This window comes from Mustela nivalis, assembly GCF_964662115.1.
Source record: "Mustela nivalis genome assembly, chromosome: 13".
Lineage (NCBI taxonomy): Eukaryota > Metazoa > Chordata > Mammalia > Carnivora > Mustelidae > Mustela > Mustela nivalis.
In genome coordinates, this window is record NC_139032.1 from 41,948,064 (window position 1) to 41,967,130 (window position 19,067).

The 19,067-nt window shown below is 36.4% G+C and overlaps 1 protein-coding gene across 12 annotated transcripts in view; it reads left to right on the forward strand.

Annotated features, from left to right (window-relative positions):
- CCDC171 (coiled-coil domain containing 171) overlaps nucleotides 1-19,067 on the forward strand; it is a 291,861-nt gene that overhangs the window by 81,647 nt on the left and 191,147 nt on the right. For 9 of the 12 annotated variants that reach the window (XM_082695056.1, XM_082695058.1, XM_082695061.1 and 6 more), the window contains one exon: nucleotides 7,526-7,664. The exons of the other annotated variants lie outside the window; for them this stretch is intronic. In XM_082695056.1, the coding sequence (XP_082551182.1) occupies nucleotides 7,526-7,664 (139 nt within the window). The remainder of the gene's footprint in view (nucleotides 1-7,525; nucleotides 7,665-19,067) is intronic. 12 annotated transcript variants of the gene reach the window in all.

The following is a 19,067-nucleotide window of genomic DNA, read 5'->3' on the forward strand; positions in this document are numbered from 1 at the left end:
CTCTGGTGTGACTGTTCTTCTGGGTCAGACCTGCATCAGTCCCGGCACTAATTACCCTCCCCCAGAAGACCAGTGCAGGTCCCTGCCACACCAGGTCCTTAAAGTATGGAATTTTAAAACTCAGCCAGCTGGGCAGTGATAGAGCCCACAGTGCACTGCACTGCTCAAGGTGGTCAAGCAACCTGGACACAGACAGTGTGAAGGCAGTGACCTAAGGAATTGCTGGGACTCGTGAGGGAAGATTGTTCAGTCTTCTGGGAGGGCTTCTCAGCAGCAAGCAGGAATTCCCCTCTCCAGGGACAAAGGAGCTGGCTGGCACCATTGCCCTACCCTGCCCCTCACAGGAAATACCACCGCACCAACTCTGGTTGCCTAACTTGCTCACACCAAGCCCCATACCCTGTGCTCCACTGGTACTGCTTTTCTCAGGCAAGTGTGCCAAAGAATCAGTGCAGTGGGTGCCTCCCCACAAAGACAACACAAACCCCTTCATGTACCTTGTCTACTGACTATACAGTTCTGCAAAGCTTCAGTTCTATTGGGAATAGTATCAATTTTCTTAACAAGCAGACCAGAGCACAGCTAGTTAAAACACTCCATACCCTAGCCAGGGTCCAAACACTCCCCACTGCAGGCAAGGAGAAACTCTGCAGACCACTGACCTGAAGGATAGAGCAAAGAAAACAAGCAGCAGAGTGCATGCAATACACACTAGAGCTACTTCCCGAAGTACCAGGCTCTGGACATTATATGACCTTTTTTAATTAGGCCATTACTCTCAGGAGCAGGAAACATAACAGGTTTTACTAACACACAGAAAAAGACAGTGACCTAGACAAAATGCCAAAATGGAGGATTTCATCCCAAAAGAAAGAACAAGATAAGATCATGGCTAGGAATCTAATCGAAACAGATCTAAGTAACATGCCTAATCCTGAATTTAAAGCAACAATCATAAGGTTAATAAGCTGGGCTTGAGAAAAGCATAGAAGACATCAGGGAGACCCTTACTGCAGAAGCAAAAGAGCTAAAAACAAATCAGGCCAAATAAAAAATGTGATAACCAAGATTTGAAACAAACTGGGTGTAATTACCTCAAGGATGGAAGAAGCAGAAGAAGGAATAAGTGATATAGAAGATAGAATTCCTGTGCTTGCTTCGGCAGCATGTATACTAAAATTGGAATGATACAGAGAAGACTAGCAAGGCCCCTGCACAAGGATGACATACAAATTCAAGGAGTGTTTCATATTTTTAGGGAGGGGTGGGTGATGGACATTGGGGTGGGTATATGCTATGGTGAGCAGTGTGAATTGTGTAAGACTGATGAATCACAGACCTGTGCCCCTGAAACAATACATTTTATGTCAAAAAAACAAAAGGATAGAATTCCCTCAGAAGATGGAAAATAATGAAGCTGAACAAAAAAGGGAAAGAAAAATCTTGGATCATAAAACTAGACTTAGGGAATTTGGTGACTCCAGAAAGTGTAATAACATGCATATAATAGGAGCCCCCCGCCCCCCAAAAAAAGAAGAGCTAGAAAAGGGGGCAGAAGGTTTGTTTGAGGAAATTATAGCTGAAAACTTCTCTAATCTGGGGAAGGAAGAAGACATCCAAATCAGGAGGCACCAAGAACTCCCATGAAAATCAACAAAAGCAGGCCAACACCAAGACATAGTGTAGTTAAATTTGCAAAATACAGAAATAAAGAAAAAATCCAAAAGCATCAAGACAAAAGAAGTCCCTAACTTACAAGGGAAGACTAATAAGTTTAGGAGCAGATCTTTCCACAGAAACTTGGCAAGCTAGAAGAGAGTGGCATGATATATTCAACATCCTGAATGGGAAAAATCTTGCAGCCAAGAATACTTTATCCAGCAAGGCTGTCATTCAGAATAGAAGGAAGGATAAAGAGCTTCCCAGACAAACAAAAACTAAAAGGAGCTTGTGACCACTAAACCAGCCCTGCAAGAAATATTAAAGAGGACTCTTTGAGTGGGAAAGAAAAACTAGATGCACAAAGACTAGAAAAGAACAGAGAAAATCCCCAGAAACAGTGACAAAATAAGTAATAAAGTCGTGCTAAATTCATATGTATTAATAATTACTCTGAATGTAAATGGACTAAATAATCCAATCAAAAGACATAGGGTATCAGAATGGATTAAAAAATGACCTATCTATATGTTGTCTACAATAGACTCATCTTATATTTATTTTTTATTTTTAAAAGATTTTATTTTTAAGTAATCTCTACACCCCACATAGGCTCAAATTTAAAGTTCTGATATCAAGAGCTGCATGCCAATTGAGTCAGCCAGGTGCCCCAAGAGACTCATTTTAAACCTAAAGACACCTGCAGATTGGAAGTGAGGGGAAGAAAAAACATTTACCATGGAAAAGCACATCAAAAGAAAGCCAGAGGATCCATACTTATATAGGAAAAGCTAGATTTTATTTATTTATTTTAATTAAAAGATTTTTAAAAAAAGATTATTTATTTTAGGCATGAGTGGGAGGAACTGAGGGAGAGGGAGAGAGAATCCCAAGCAGACTTCAGCTGAGCTCAGAGTCTGACGTGGGGCTTTATCCCAAGACCCTGAGATCACGACCTGAGCTGAAACCAAGAGTCAGATGCTCAACCAACTGCACCACCCAGGCACCTCCAGACAAACCACATTTTAAACCAAAGACTGTAACAAGAGATAAAGAAGGGCATTACATCATAAGTGGTCTGTCCAACAGGAAGATCTAACAATTGTGGGTATTTATGCTCCCAACTTGGAAGCACCCAAATATATAAAACAATAACAAACATAAAGGAGTTCATAATAATGTAATAATAATAGTAGAAGACTTAACACCCCACTTGCATCAATGGACAGATGATCTAAATAGAAAATCAACAGGGAAAAATGGCTTTGAATTGCACACTAGATCAGATGATCTAAACAGTTACATTCATTCAGAACATATCATCCTACAGCAGCAGAATACACATTCTTTTTAAGTGCACATGGGACATTTTCCAGAATAGATCACATATTAGGTCACATATCAGGTCTCATCAAGTACAAAAAGATTGAGATCATATCATTCGTATTTTCTAACCACAATGCTATGAAACTTGAAGTGTTCCATAAGAAAAAAATCTGGAAAGACCATAAACAGATGGAGGTTAAATAACATCCTACTAAAGAATGAATGTTTCAACCAAGAAATTAAAGAAGAAATAAAAAAAAAAATACATGGAAGCAAATGAAAATGAAAACACAATGGTCCAAATCCTGTGGGATGCAGCAAAAGCGGTCCTAAGAAAGAAGTATATAGCAATACAGGGTGACTTCAAGATGCAATAAAGATCTCAAATAAGCAACCTAAACTTATACTTAAAGAAACTAGGAAAAGAACAACAAATGAAGCCTAAGGCCAGCATTAGAAGGGAAATAATAAAGATTAGGGCAGAAATAAATGATATAGAAACAAACAAACAAAAAACCCCCAGTAGAACAGATCAATGAAACTGGGAGCTGTTTCTTTGAAAAAATTAATAAAATTGATAAATCCCCTCACAGACTTATCCAGAAGAAAAGAGAAAATACCCACATAAATAAAAGAATAAATGAGAGAGGAGAAATAACCAACACCACAGAAATACAATTATAAGAGAATATTATGAAAAATTATATGTCAACAAATTGGACAATTTGGAAGAAATGGATCAGTTCCTAGAAACATACAAACTACCAAAATTGAAACAGGGAGGAATAAAAAAATTGAATAGACTGATAACCAACAAGGAAATTGAATCAGTAATCAAAAATCTTCCAACAAACAAAAATCCAGGGCCAGATGACTTCACAGGGGAATTCTACCAAACGTTGAAAGAAGACTTAATGCCTATTCTTCCCAAACTATTCCAAAAAATAGGAAGGGAAGGAGAATTTTCAAACTGACTCTATGAGATCAGCATTACCCTGGTTCCAAAACCACTTAAAGACCCCATTAGAAAAGAGAATATCCCTGATGAACATGGATATAAAAATTCTCAAGAAAATACTAGCAAATCAAATCCAAAGTACATTAGAAGAATCATTCACTAAAATCAAGTGGGATTTTTATTCCTGTGTTGTAAGGGTGGTTCAATATTTGCAAATCAATCACATGATAGATCACATTAATAAAAGAAAGGATAAGAACTATATGATCCTCTCAATAGATTCAGAAAAAGCATTTGACAAAGTATAGCATCCATTCTTGATAAAAGCCCTCAACAAAGTAGGGATAGAGGAGACATACCTCAATGTAATAAAGACCATTAATGAAAAAACCCACCACTAATATCATTCTCAATGGGGAGAAGCTGAGAGCTTTTCCTGTATAGTCAGGAACAAGATAGAGATGTGCATTATCACCACTGTTATTTGATGTAGTACTGGAAGTCCTAGTCTCAGCCATCTGACAACAAAAAGAAATAAATGTCATCCAAAATTGGCAAAGTCTAATATTCACTATTTGCAGATAACATGATACTTTATGTAGAAAACCTGAAAGACTCCACCAAAAAATTGCTAGAAGTGATACACAAATTCAGTAAAATCTCAGGATATAAAATCAACATATAGAAACCTGTTGCATTTCAATACACCAGTAATGAAGCTGCAGAAAGAAAAATCAAGGAATCAATCCCATTTACAATTACACCAAAATTCATAAGATACCTAGGAATAAACCTAACGAACTCTGAAAAGCTATAAAACACTTATGACAAAACTAAAGATGACACAAAGAAATGGAAAAACATTCCATTTCTTATGGATTGAAAGAACTCATTTCCAACTGGGAAAGATCTCAATTCCAATCTCATGGATTGAAAGAACAAATATTGTTGGAAGTGTCTGTCCTGCCCAAAGCAATCTATACATTTAATGCAATCCCTAGGGCATGTATTTCATGGAGCACTGAGTGTGGTATATAAACAATGAATCTTGGAACACTGAGAAAACTAAATAAAAAAAATATACCACCGCATTTTTCACTGAGCTAGAACAAACAATCCTGAAATTTGTATGGAATTGCAAAAGACCCCAAATAGTCAAAGCAATCTTGAAAAAGAAAGGCAGAACTGGGGACATCACAATTCTGGGCTTGAAGTTACATTACAAAGCTATAGGGATCAAGATAGTATTGTACTGGCCCCAAAACAGACATAGATCAATGGAACAGAATAGAAAACCCAGAAATGGATCCACAACTATATAAGGTCAATTAATTTCAACGAATCAGGAAAGAATATCCAATAGAAAAAAGACAGTCACTTCAACAGATGTTGTTGGGAAAACTGGACAGCAACATGCAAAAGAATGAAATTGGAACACTTTCTTATGCCATACACAAAAACAAATTCAAAATGGATGAAAGACTCACATTTGAGAGAGGAAACCATCAAAATCCTAGGGGAGAACATAGGCAGTAACCTCTTGGACATCATCCTTAGCAACTTCTTTTTCTTTTTTTTTTTTTAATGATATATTTATTTATTTAAGAGAGAGAGAGAGAGAGAGAAAGTAAGAGAGCACAATGGGAGGGGCAGAGGGACAGGGAGAGAGAATCTCAAGCAGACAGTGCTGAGCATGGAGCCCGATGTGGGGCTCGATCTTACAACCCTGAGATCATGACCCGAGCTGAAACCAAGAATCAGATGCCCAACTGACTATGCCACCCAGGCGCCCCAGTCTATAGCTACTTCTTACTAGATATATCTCCTGAAGCAAGGAAACAAAAACAAAAGTAAACTCTTGAGACTTCATTAAAATAAAAAGTTTCTTCACAATGAAGGAAACAATCAGCAAAACTTAAAGTTAGCAACCTATGGAATGGAAGAAGACATTTGCAAATGCTATATCTGATAAAGGGTTAGTATCCAGAATCTATAAAGAACTTATAAAACTCAACACACCCAAAAAACAAATAATCCAATTAAAAATGGGCAGAAGACATGAATACAGAATTTTTCCAAAGAAGACATACAGATGACCAACAGACACATGAAAAGATAGTCAACATCACTCATCATCAAGAAAATACAAATCAAAACTCCAGTGAGATCCCACCTCACACCTGTCAGAATGGCTAAAATTAACAACATAGGAAACAACAGATGTTGGTGAGGATGAGGAGAAAAGGGAACCTTCTTAGACTGTTGGTGGGAATACAAACTGGTGCAGTCACTCTGGAAAACAGTATGGAGATTTCCCAGAAAATTAAAAATATGATCCAACAATTGCACTACAGGTATTTACCCAAGGGTACAAAAATACAGATTCGAAGGGGTGCATTTACCGTAATGTTTATAGCAGCATTATCAACAATAATCAAATTATAGAAAGAACCCAAATGTCCATCGACTGATAGATGAAGAGGTGGTATATACAATGGACTATTGCTCACCCATTAAAAAGAATGAAATCTTGCCGTTTGCAATGACGTGGCTAGAGCTAGAGATTATTATTCTAAGTGAAATATGTCAGAGAAAGATAAATACCATACGATTTCATTCATATGTGGAATTTAAGAAACAAAACAGATGAACATAAGGGTAAAAAGAGAGAAAGACAAACCATAAGAGACTCTCAACTATAGAGAACAAACTGAGGGTTCCTGGAGGGGAGGTGGGTGGGGGATGGGTTAAATGGGGGATGGACATTAAGGAAGGCATTAAGGAAGCACTGGGTGTTATATGGAAGTAATGAATCACTAAATTCTACCCCTGAAACTAATATTACACTGTATGTTAGCTAACTGGAATTTAAATAAAAACTTAAAAAAGAACAAAAAGTAAAGAATTTCATATGTTTTCACAGTGAATGTGGATGATTTTTGATGATTCTTTCTTTAGGATTTTTATTTTCCATCATATTCCATTTGCATGGACATCCAGGAATAAAACATTTGTTCCTTTTCTAATGTTATAGTTTAATTTGAAAATTGTTTGATAGAACTGTTTTCTGTCTTGAGGAAGGTTCTGAGCTAATTGAACTGTGGTAGGTGGGTTTTGTTCATCAAAAATAATGGTGAGGGGCACCTGGGTGGCTCAGTGGATTAAAGCCTCTGCCTTCCGCTCAGATCATGATCTCAGGATCCTGGGATCGAGCCCCGCATCGGGCTCTCTGCTCAGCAGGGAGCCTGCTTCCTTTCCTCTCTCTGCCTATTTGTGATCTCTGTCAAATGAATAAGTAAAATCTTAAAAAAAAAATAATGGTGAGACCAAATCAACACTAACCAAATCGATTTTGTTTATAACCTCGGGCTTAGTAAAATATCTGCTAATGAAAGGGGTGAGGTATTATTCCATTAAAGTCTTTCATTTAAGAATATGCAACCCTTTTTGTTTGAAAAAAAGAGAGGTGGTCTTTGGCACAAAAACTTGATAGATAATACATCTGTCAGTCATGTTAAACTGTATAATAGGACTTGATAAAACCATATTTGAAAACTCTGCTCTGACACTTTAACTTTTCAGATTAGAAAGAGAGTATGTCTCCAAAAACAAGAAACTAAATGAAGAGATCGAGGAACATAAGAAAGTAATTATAGACCTTTCAAAGAGACTCCAGTATAATGAAAAAAGTTGCAGTGAATTACAGGAAGAACTTGTAATGGTAAGGATAAAAAAGAAAACCCTATGGCAATTACTTTATTGGGTCAAATTTGATGTTTAACAGGTTTTTTTCCCCTCACTACATGCCATGAGATAATAGCACGAAAGTAATTTTAGTACCATTGATATAAAATTTCAAAACCAGAGATGCTGATTACAACAAAGATGTATGTAATAAAACCTCTATCCTTTAGAAAAAGTGGGAAAATTATTTGAATTAGTAAAAACTGAATTATAGACTATTTTAGAATTTATTCAGGGCCTGCCCTTCTTCCTTCCTTCCTTCCTTCCTTGGTGCATTGTTACCTAGGTGAGAGGGGGATCAGGATTTATAATCAATAGAGCTAATGATTTCAAAGACTCCCTTTTATAGTCATTTCATACCCTATCATTTTGTTCTCATTCCCCAATAATCCAGCTTTCACACCATCGCCACATTTGTCTTCCTGAGATATTGATCTGATCTTGTCATCCTCACTTTATTAAAAAACCATCAATGTCTCCTTGTTGTTTTCAGAATGAAGTTCAACTTCTTGCCATATAATCTAAGGCCCCTTTCTTTGTGGCTCCGTGTTAACTCTTCCAGCTTCTTCTCTGTCCCTTGCCCTCTAACTCTCTTGCTTCAGCACCTTAGGGTGCTCTTGGCTTCCTAAACACATTGTATATTTTTATATCTTCTTGCTTTTGTTCAGGCTGTTCACTTTTTTTTTTTTTTGGACCTGTATTGTCTGAACTTCTTTTCTTTTGTTCCATTAGTAAACTCCTATCCTATAATGCCCTGGTCTGACAGCTTGCAATCTGTGAAGCCTTCCATGATTTCCTCTTTTCCCATCTCCCATCCTCCTACTCAGAAATTTGCCTTTTCTCAACTTTGTGTTTCTTTCTTTAAAAATCCTTTTGGGTGCGCCTGGCAGCTCAGTGGGTTGGGCCTCTGCCTTCGGCTTGGGTCATGATCTCAGGGTTTTGGGATTGAGCCCCGAATTAGGCTGTCTGCTCGGCAGGGAGCCTGTTTCCCCCTCTTTCTCTCTGCCTGCCTCTCTGTCTACTTGTGATCTCTCTTTCTGTGAAATAAATAAATAAAATCTTTTTAAAAATTAAAAAAAGGGACGCCTGGGTGGCTCAGTTGGTTAAGCAGCTGCCTTTGGCTTGGGTCATGATCCCAGCGTCCTGGGATTGAGTCCCACATCGGGCTCCTTGCTCAGCGGGGAACCTGCTTCTCCCTCTGACTCTGCCTGCCATTCTGTCTGCCTGTGCTCGCTCTCTCCCCCTCTCTCTCTCTGATAAATAAATAAAATCTTTAAAAAAAAATTAAAAAAAATATTTTTTGATTATTTATTTGAGAGCAGAGAGAGAGAGAGAGAGTGAGTGACTGAGCACCACTGTGGGGGAAGGGCAAGGGAGAAGAAGAAGAAGATACCACGCTGAGCAGGGATCCTGATGTGGGGCTCGGTCTCAGGACCCTGAGATCATGACCTGAGCCGAAGGCAGATGCTTAACTGATTGAACCACCCGGTTGCCCCCAACTTTGTGTTTCTTTCATACTTAGTTTAGCATCTTCATCATAGTTTAGCATCTTCATCATAGTTTAGCATAACACTCACCCAAATCTGACATGTGTTATCTCTCCCAAGAGAATGTGAATTCATTGAGGTTAACATAATTCATTTTACTTTATGGACGAAGATTCCACTGTAACGCTTGCCTCCATAAACGTTTGTTGGATGTGTGTATTTGGTTGATGCAACAAACTGTGGTTCTGCAGTTTACTGGGAATCCCAAGAGGGAGGGCTTAAAATCTAGAGTAATACCTGTGCCTTCTTTGTCTTGTCCCTACATGAATCCCTTCTGCAGAGACTTGGTTACTTCATTTTCAACTCTTGGTGATAGTCGTTATTGAAGAAAATGAATATTTTTTTCTCCTTGTCAAAAAAGATGGAGACTCTGGCATATATTAAGAAGTGGTGGCCAAATCCGTGCTGCCCAGATGGACACGTTGTGATGGGATAAAATTTAAACTCTATCACTTTCAGATGATCTAATGTTATATGTGGTCTTCATTCAACCCAAGATACTCGATGTGTTCTGATTCAGGGACTGATAGTATTCAGTGTTTGGTTACATTTGTAGCTGGAGTACTTTGGATGTCAAGTTTAAGGACGTTTAGGGCTCTCTGTGTAACATACTTACTCCCTGTTCACTCTCATGTGCTATCCCAAATTTCACGGGCTATTCTACTTCTTGATTCCTGGTTCAGGACATGAATCAGTGGTGGAGAAAACCATGTTGGAGCCATTGAGCTGAATCATGGATTTGATCTTCTTGCTTATAGACCCTGTATTCAGGAGTTTGGAAAGTTAGCCAGAGTTACAACTAAGAGTGCAATAGTGTAGCCAGTCACCAATATAAATTGACAGACTTAACCCTAGTTTGGTCTTCTAGCTTTCCAGTGACTAGATACAAATAAAAGAAGACTGGCTTAATTCACCATGGAGGGTACTAGTGCTTGGTGATGAAAAAATTTCACTTGATACTAACAGGTTTTTCTTTTTCAACTTTTATGATTTGGCACATTGGTCTGAAATAAGGCAAGTTAACAGCTCATGGGCAACCTCTGTTGGCTTGTTTGGGCCTCATTCTGTGAAGCACCATTGTTCTGATCATAGCGCAGAAGATTGAAGACTAATTGTTTCTGCAAAGCTTGATAGATTACTAGATGTTGTTGCAGATCTGAGAGTAATAGCTCCTTGCTGAAGAGCTAATGATTCAGGTTGCACCTGAGTGATCTACAGTTTATATGCTTCAACCTAACTTATTTTCCTATTTTTCATCTCATAAACCCATAGCTTTAGGTCTTATTTTCTTCCATTTTTGTTTCTTCTGCTCCTCTTTCTTTAACCCTTCCCTATAATGAGATTTCTAACTTGTTCTGTTTTTTGATTAGAACTGTTGTTCTCTATCACTTTACCTGGCTGTAATATGAAATTTAAGAATTAGTTAATGAAATTTTATTTAATGAATATACTGTTATTTTACATAGTAAGTACTGTGTTTTTCTTTTTCTTTTTTTTTTTTAATATTTTATTTATTTATTTGACAGTGAGAGATCACAAGTAGGCAGAGAGGCGGGCAGAGAGAGAGGAAGGGGAGCAGGCTACCGGCTGAGCAGAAAGCCCGATGTGGGGCTCGATCCCAGGACCCTGAGATCATGACCTGAACCGAAGGCAGCGGCTTAACCCACTGAGCCACCCAGGCGCCCCAAGTGTTTTTCTTTTTTATAAAAAATTAATCTAGCACTTTTCCTAAATATATTTTTCTTATACATATTCGTTTATTTTTTTTCCCCCAATAGATTAGTGGCTTTGGGGTGGGGGGGGAAAGTTTTTGAGAAATTTTCTCGAGTTATCTGTCAAATTAAAATTTTTAAACCATAAAAAATCAAGTTTTTCTAGTTTTGCACCCTCAAAGCTAGCTATTATTATCTTTGCTTTGAATTCATAATTGGTTTTGACTGAAGATGAAATGACTTGACGGAAAACTTTCACCTTTCGCTTTTGGAAATGAAACTTTGTTTTAATAATATCTCATGATGCCGTGTACCTCAGTGTGTCTTTCCCATACTTACATTTCTTTTGAATATAATAGTTTCAGTATTTTATAGAATATCGATGGGAAGCATAAATTACCTACAGGTAATTTTTCTCTCCCTTTGAGGTAACAGCTTGTTTTCCAGTCTAGGTCATGTTCATGGTCATTATTCAAGTCTTAGTCTTTATTTTCTCTGTTGCATTGCAATAGAAAATTAAAGCCACTTTCCTCTCTAGGATTACTAGTGAGATCAAGGTGTTATTAATAATATGCAAAGACTTCAGGAAGTTTTGAGACTTAAAAGTAATAGGTGTATAACTTAGTATAACTAAGTGTGTAACTAAGCTTTTTAGAGCTGGAGGGGATCAGGATACATGAAATGTTAATAAACCAGTTGGAAAGTGATAGCTTCTCTGTTTCAGGAAATATAATATAAATATAGAACATAATTTTGGGGGCAACTGGGTGGCTCAGTAAGTTAAAGCCTCTGCCCTTGGCTCAGGTAATGATCCCAGGGTCCTGGGATTGAGCCCCACATTGGGCTCTCTGCTCAGCGGGGAGCCTGCTTCCCCCTCTTTCTCTGCCTGCCTCTCTGCCTACTTGTGATCTCTGTCTGTCAAATAAATAAATAAAATCTTTTAAAAAAATGTAGAACATAATTTTGGAAAGGTCCAAACTAAGTGTGTTGAGTCCTTTGTTGGTATTTAAGAAATATAAACACAGATGACTTTATTTGTTATTTATTTATTTATTTTAAAGATTTAATTTATTTATTAGAGAGAGAGAGAGAACGAGGGAGAGGGAGAAGCGGGGGCTTGATCCCATGAACCCTGAGTTCATGACTTGAGACGAAGGCAGGCACTTAGCCAACTGAGCCACCCAGATGCCCCCGGATGACTTTAATTTTACTTTTATATTAATGAAATTCCTCCTATTCAGTGTATGGTTTTGAACGATATGATTGGTAAATGAATGGCATATTTTTATTATATTTAATGCCATAGAATTAATAGAATTTAAATATAGGACTTCTAAAGATCTAACAAAATTAGTTTTGTGTTCAGTGTTATACACTATCAAACTTGACTTTAAGAAGTTTTGATTAAAATTGAACTATTAATTTCACAATCTATGAATTTAATAAAGATTTAATCAACTACTAAATAAAACTGACTTTCTAATTTAAGTTGCTTGGTGATTATGCTTATTAAAGTCCATCAGAGTCTCAACATATCCAGTTGGGTCTTTTAGTCATTACTGTGAGTATTTATATTTGCTTCTCTTGAAGCAGGGGAGCTATCATTTTAAAATTGGTATTATTAGGATTTGCTTTGTGCTTTCTACAATGAAATTTTTTAAGTCCATCATTTCTTGAGATTTGTTTTTCTGCCACTCAGTAATATTTAGTTACAGCTCTAGGAGAGACCATATATTGAAAAGGGAATTCTAGTTCTCATGAGGTTTTGTTCAAAGAATATTTTATTCTCTAAAGAACTTGTGATTGAAAATGGTCAAGTATATGCTTTTTCCCTATACTTTGGGGGTTTAACTGATTATATAATACAATGATTGCTAGCATTAGATAGGATTTTAGAAAGCACTTTGATTGCTATGCTTTGTGGTAAAGTTAATGTTTCTTGATAACATTTGTGCTTCAAATGATCTGTTAGGTTTACTTTAGAATGACATGTCTCTGATTTTGAAGGAGGTTTTAAAAACTAATGGGCTAGTAAATATTCTTTTCTGATTTTTTACTAAAAAATAGTTGATTCCTCCAGAATAAGAGTAGTATTTGTATATGAACATTATTTTTGCTAATATATAAGTCACTTTCAGTCTTTTTTAGTGGCCCTTAAAAATGTAATACTATTAAATAATACTCACCGAATGTGTATGTGTATATCTGTGTGTTTAAATGTTCATTATATGGCTGGCTTTCTAAATTCATAATGTGGGCATAAAGCTCTTTTACTAAGCTTTTTGAAATTTACTTTTTTCCTTTTTTTGAAATTTATTCTTATATAAATTACTAAGTTTTGAATATTCAATCTCATCTTTGACCTGGGGAAAAAAATATGTTTGTGTGTGTGTGTGTGTGTGTGTGTGTTGTTTTGTGTGTGTGTATGTGTGTATGTGTGTGTGTGAGAGAGAGAGAGAGAAGGATGTTTATCTGTTAAGGCCTATATTCAGTTTGGAGAGTAGCATCTGTAGAAAAATAAACTAATTGTAAAGCCATGTATGGGAGGATGGCATTTTGTCTTATGATGTAAGCAGTTGGGACCACAGAATACTCACATCATGGAAGGAGCATAGGAAAACAAAGAAAGGAGGAGAAGAAATAATAAACTTTTATAAAGAAGTAAGAGCTATTAGTTATCATTAATATGATTGGGGGAAAGCTGCAGATAGTGATGACCATGATAGCTGACCAGATCAAAGTCAGTTCAGCTGAGCAAACTCCTTGTGTCTCACAAATGCACTGGGTGTGTCATGGTTTTTAGGTAGAAGATATGATGAAACGGTGAGACAAAATATGTGATACTGATTATAGGTTCTGATACTCCCCCATTTTTGCTCAGAATTCCTTCATAATGGCTTCAAATATATTTGAATCAAAAGTTTTAAAGCTTACTTGAGGTAAAATGTTGAGAAATTTTAAGGATTGTGTATCACTGCTCTAAAAGTTCAACCCATGTTTAAAGGGCGAATTTCATTAAAAAATGTAGTGATTAAATAAGAGTATTTATTTTTTACTTACTTGTTTTTCCTACTATTTTTAACCTTATTAACAGTGTCCCTTAACTATTTCTACTGTTATTTAGAGCTTGAGTCAACTTTTCCCACTGCAGATCAGCAGCGCCCATTTGCCATTTTCTAGATAGGAATATTTGCATATTCTTTTTATATGTTTCTTCAAGAGCTGGCATTAGAAATTTTTATTTACATGCATATCCATTTGTGATATTCATGCATGTCTAGTAAAAAAGTGAGTGATGTGTCTTTGTAGGGTCAAAGAAAGATATGAAAGAAACAAAGAATGACACATTAGATTAAGCCAGAAATTCATTCATTTTAGCAGTGTGTGGGATAGAGTATACCGAATATATGTGGAAATATGATGTAGGTGTTTGTCATCTCACTGTACTTTCTGATTAAAGGTAGTTTATAAACCACCTTGACTCCTCTTTAAAAATACATTAAGGTCTGCATGTCACACATTTTCCTGAACTTTCTTTGGATATTTTCCTATTTTTAGACCCCTGTATACACTGCTTAGATTCATTATGACATCTAAAGTAGTCTTTGGTTCATGGTGAGTAATCAATAAATATTCTTCTAAATATCATCTGGTTACCCAACATGGCATTAAGAGACTTTGATTGCTAGGGTAACAAACTCTTTATGTAAATTATGTCCAAGGCAAAAAGAAGTGGGTCCTTTTATCCTACAGTTTTTTTTTTTTTTGGAAGGTTTATTTATTTATTTATATTTGTGAGAGAGAGAGAGAGAGAAAGAGAGAGAGGATGAGTAGGGAAGGGACAAAGGGAGAGGGACAGAGAGAGAATCTCCAGCTGACCCCCACCTGAGCAGAGAGCCTAATGTGGGGCTTCTGGGGCTCCACCCCATGACCCTGAGGTCAAGACCTGAGCCGAAATCAAAAATTGGTTGCTTAACCAATTGAGCCATCCAGGTGTCCCTTATCCTATAGTTTTGCCTTTTAAACTTCTGTGGATGTTTAGAATTACAGAATTTCTTAAGTCAACAATGTAACATTTAACTGAAACCTACTCTTTATATCGGATGATAAAACATAGAAATTAGAAACTTAGTATTTGTTCTTGCTTGGCACTTTCTTTTCAACCCAACAGTTTGTTTAGTAAGCACATAAATTCTGGTTTCATTCTAGAATTTTTTTGTACATCAAAGAGCTATTAAAAGAACTAAGACCTTTGGTAATAAAATTTAAATGTAAGTGCAGTCCACATTTCAGAAAAACCCAAACACTTAACTATATGAATGAAGAATGAAAGCTGCATTTATAAAACTAAAATGATTTCTTGGGAAGAAAAATGGTCAACTGTGAAACAATGACAGTTTCTCTTGTCAGTAGTTGGTTCATAAACCTAGTTATTAAATCTAAGTTGAATCTCTATTAAAAGTCTATTTAGCCAAGTATCTTTGTAGAAAATTATAATACTACTAACTATGAATATAAAGCAACTTTTAGTTAGTTCTTTTTAAGCCATTTCATTGGTCAAACCTCTTCCTTTATTTTTTGAAAAATTTTTCATTAGTAGTGTTTCATGGCTAATTTGACATGAAATTTGTTTTTAAACTATAATGGTATTGAAATTATAGTTTATTTTTTAGTCGGGATTGAGCCCTATACTTGACAAGGGAATAGTTATTGTTGACAGGAATTTAATTGAAACTTTTTATTAAGCTCACTCTAAGTACATAGTTTGGCTTTTTACTTGTATATTTCTGTAAATTTTTAGTCCCTTGATATTGATGAAGAATTAGTCTCTGTCAACATATATCTTGGCGATAGGTTGATCTGTGTTTCAGTCCCAGCCCTATCTCCTAATAGTTGTGTGAACCTTAGTGATATTATCCTTCTGAATCTGTTCGTTTGTGCTAATAACCTTGACTGCGGAGGATTTTTGAAGAGAAATAAAGATTATATATATAATACTTATAATAATTATATTATAATTATATATTTTATTTTATAATTACATTTTATACGTTTATATATAAAATTTATATATATAAGATACATATTTCGTATATTTATAATTCTATAATTATATTACAATAATATAGTAATTATAATATATATATATATTATATGTTTCTATAATATATATGTAACAGGGGCATTTTTATGTGTTTGTGTTTTTGCATTTAACTTGTGAATATGATGCTGGAGATGAATTATATCTTCTGGAGATATAATTATGTGATAATACTAGGAAAACACTGAATAAGAAGACTTAGGAGACTAAACCTTTAGGATATTAAAACATATTATACGGAATAACCTCTGGAATAATGGTATAAGGAGCTTGTTGAACTCTCTACCTAGAAAAACAATAATTTCACTTATGAAAAATTAAAAAAAACAACAATCATATAAAGCTCTGAAAATTGTCCCAAGGGCAAAGGAGAAAGTATCGTTTAAGAAAATCTACTAATCATCAAAATTAAAAACCTTGGTCCTTTAAAGGACAGCATGAGAAAAATAAAAAGACAACTCACAGAATGAGAGAAAATATTTGCAGATCATATATCTGACAAAGGAATTTTATCCAAGATATATAAAGACCTCTTATAATTTAATAATAAAATCCACTTGAAAAATGGACAAAAAATCTGAACAGAGACTTCTCCAAAATGTGTAAGTGGCCAATAAACACATTAAAAGATGCTTAGTATCAACAGTCATTGGAGAAATGTAAATCAAAACCATGATACTCAAAAAAATTTTAAAAACAAAATGACATGTTATGTCACAAATACTTGGATGATTATAATTAAAAAACAGGTAGTAACAATTTGTTATTAGTGGGGATGTGAAAAAATTGGAATTATCAGACACTTGAGAATGTATAATGATGCCCCCCACTTTGGAAAATAGTTTAGAAGTTTGTCAAGGAATATTATTCAGGCATAAAGAGAAATGAAGTACTAACCAGTGGTTCATTATGGATGAACCCTGAAAACATCAGGCTAAGTGAAAGAAGCCAGGCACATAAAGCCACATAGTGTGATTCCGTTTATATGAAATTCCCAGAGAAGGTAAATCTGGAGAGCTAGAAAGCATGTAAGGGTTGCTGAGGCCTGAAGGGACTGAATGGGAGTGATAGCTGATGGTTATGGGGTTTCTTTTTTTTTTTTTTTTAAAGATTTTATTTATTTATTTGACAGACAGAGATCACAAGTAGGCAGAGAGGCAGGCAGAGAGAGAGAGAGAGAGAGAGAGAGAGGGAAGCAGGCTTCCTGCGGAGCAGGGAGCCCGATGCGGGGCTCGATCCCAGGACCCTGAGATCATGACCCGAGCCGAAGGCAGCAGCCCAAACCACTGAGCCACCCAGGCGCCCCGGTTATGGGGTTTCTTGTTGGTGTGATGAAAGTGTTCTAAAATTGATTGTGATGTTGGTTGTACAACTTGAATCTATTAAAAAAAAAAGCACTGAATTGTGTATTTTCAATGGTTGAATTAGATAGTGTGTAAATTATATCTCAAGCTACTGAAAAGAAGAAAATCGATCAATTTTCAGTAAGAACCGTGAGAATCTGTAGCATTTGAATGGTGGTCTGTTCTATAATTTCCTTTTCCACCCTGCACCGTGTTATAGAGCTGTGTCCAGGCACTGTAGACAAGAAGATGGGCGCTTCCTCTCTCCTTGGCTCTTAGCCGGGGGTTATGATTTCTTCTGGGGAGAGGCAAAGAGCTGTACTATCTCATCCCTCAGAGCCCTGTGTTGCAGCAGTTCTAGTCCAGGCAGGCATGGGTAAGAGGACCCGATCACTCTTCGTCTACCTAGTCCATACTTGTAATGCAGTCTTGGCAGGCCAAGAAAATTGGGGCCAACTGTACTCTTCTTTAACTTCATTCTTCTTTCCAGTTACTTCCCTTTATCTCTCCTTTCCTTCTTACCAGGAAAGGGTTGTCTAAACTTCCTGTTTCCACTGACTTCTCTCTCACTCAATTAGGACCAAAAAAAGTTACTACTTCTTCAGCCTATTCCAGTCTGAGTTACAGCAGGTTTCATCAAGGTCACCAATGACCTCTAAGTCCATTGAACACTTCTTAGTCTCCATTTTGCTTGAATATTCTGTGACAGTGGACATAATTGACACCTCTGTCCTTCAAATGGTCTCTGTTTCCATGACACTATACTTTCCTGGTTTTCTTCTTCTTTTTTCAGTCTGCTTTGCTGGTGTTTTATTTTCTAACTTATTATTATTTTTTTTTAATGTTCAGTTGGTCGACCATATAGTACATCATTAGTTTTTGATAAGGTTCAATGATTCATTAGTTGCACTCTGGAGTTCATTAAGGCCTTGTCCTAGGCTCTTTCTTCTCAGCCAAATGCTTTCTAGGCAAGCCTCAGGTAGTATCTGTAGGTGATTCCCAAACCCATTCCTGACTTATTTTCTGAGCTTTATACCATTATGCCTAGCTGCCTCCCCTATTTTTCTATTTTATTTGTTGTTTATTAATTCAAATATATTTATTTAGGGCCCATTATTTTCCAGGCATTATGCTGGTACTGAGAGTGTCTTCAAGGTATTTCCAATGGATGTGATTGAAACAGAATTTATGATTTGTACTCTCTGCCAAAAAAAAGCAAGCAAGTAAATAAACAAAAATACCCCAAATAAGACCTTCTCTGCTACCATTGTTCTCACTGTACTACTGAAATCTGCCAGTTCTTTTAGCGTGAAACTTGGGATCACTCTTGACTCTTCCTTTTGTCTGAGCATGGTCCCAACTTCATCAAGTCCATCCATTCTGATCCAATTATATTGAATCCAATTTAATGCAGTCAGTGTAGTCTACCCCAATTCAGTATCACCAAGGGCCTGGCCATTCCATTTTCTAGGTATTCTTCCCCCTACCCCTTTTTCTTTTCACAGCCGAGACCCTAGCCTATGGTATGTTACTTCTTGAGTCAACCGATGTGGGCACCGTCCGGCAGTTTGCCACATGACTGCGACCCTGATCTTTTAAAGTATTTCCTAATTCCTCTCTGTCTCAGTTTTCTTATCTGTAAAGTTGGGATAATAATAGCCCTTCCCTCTTGGATTG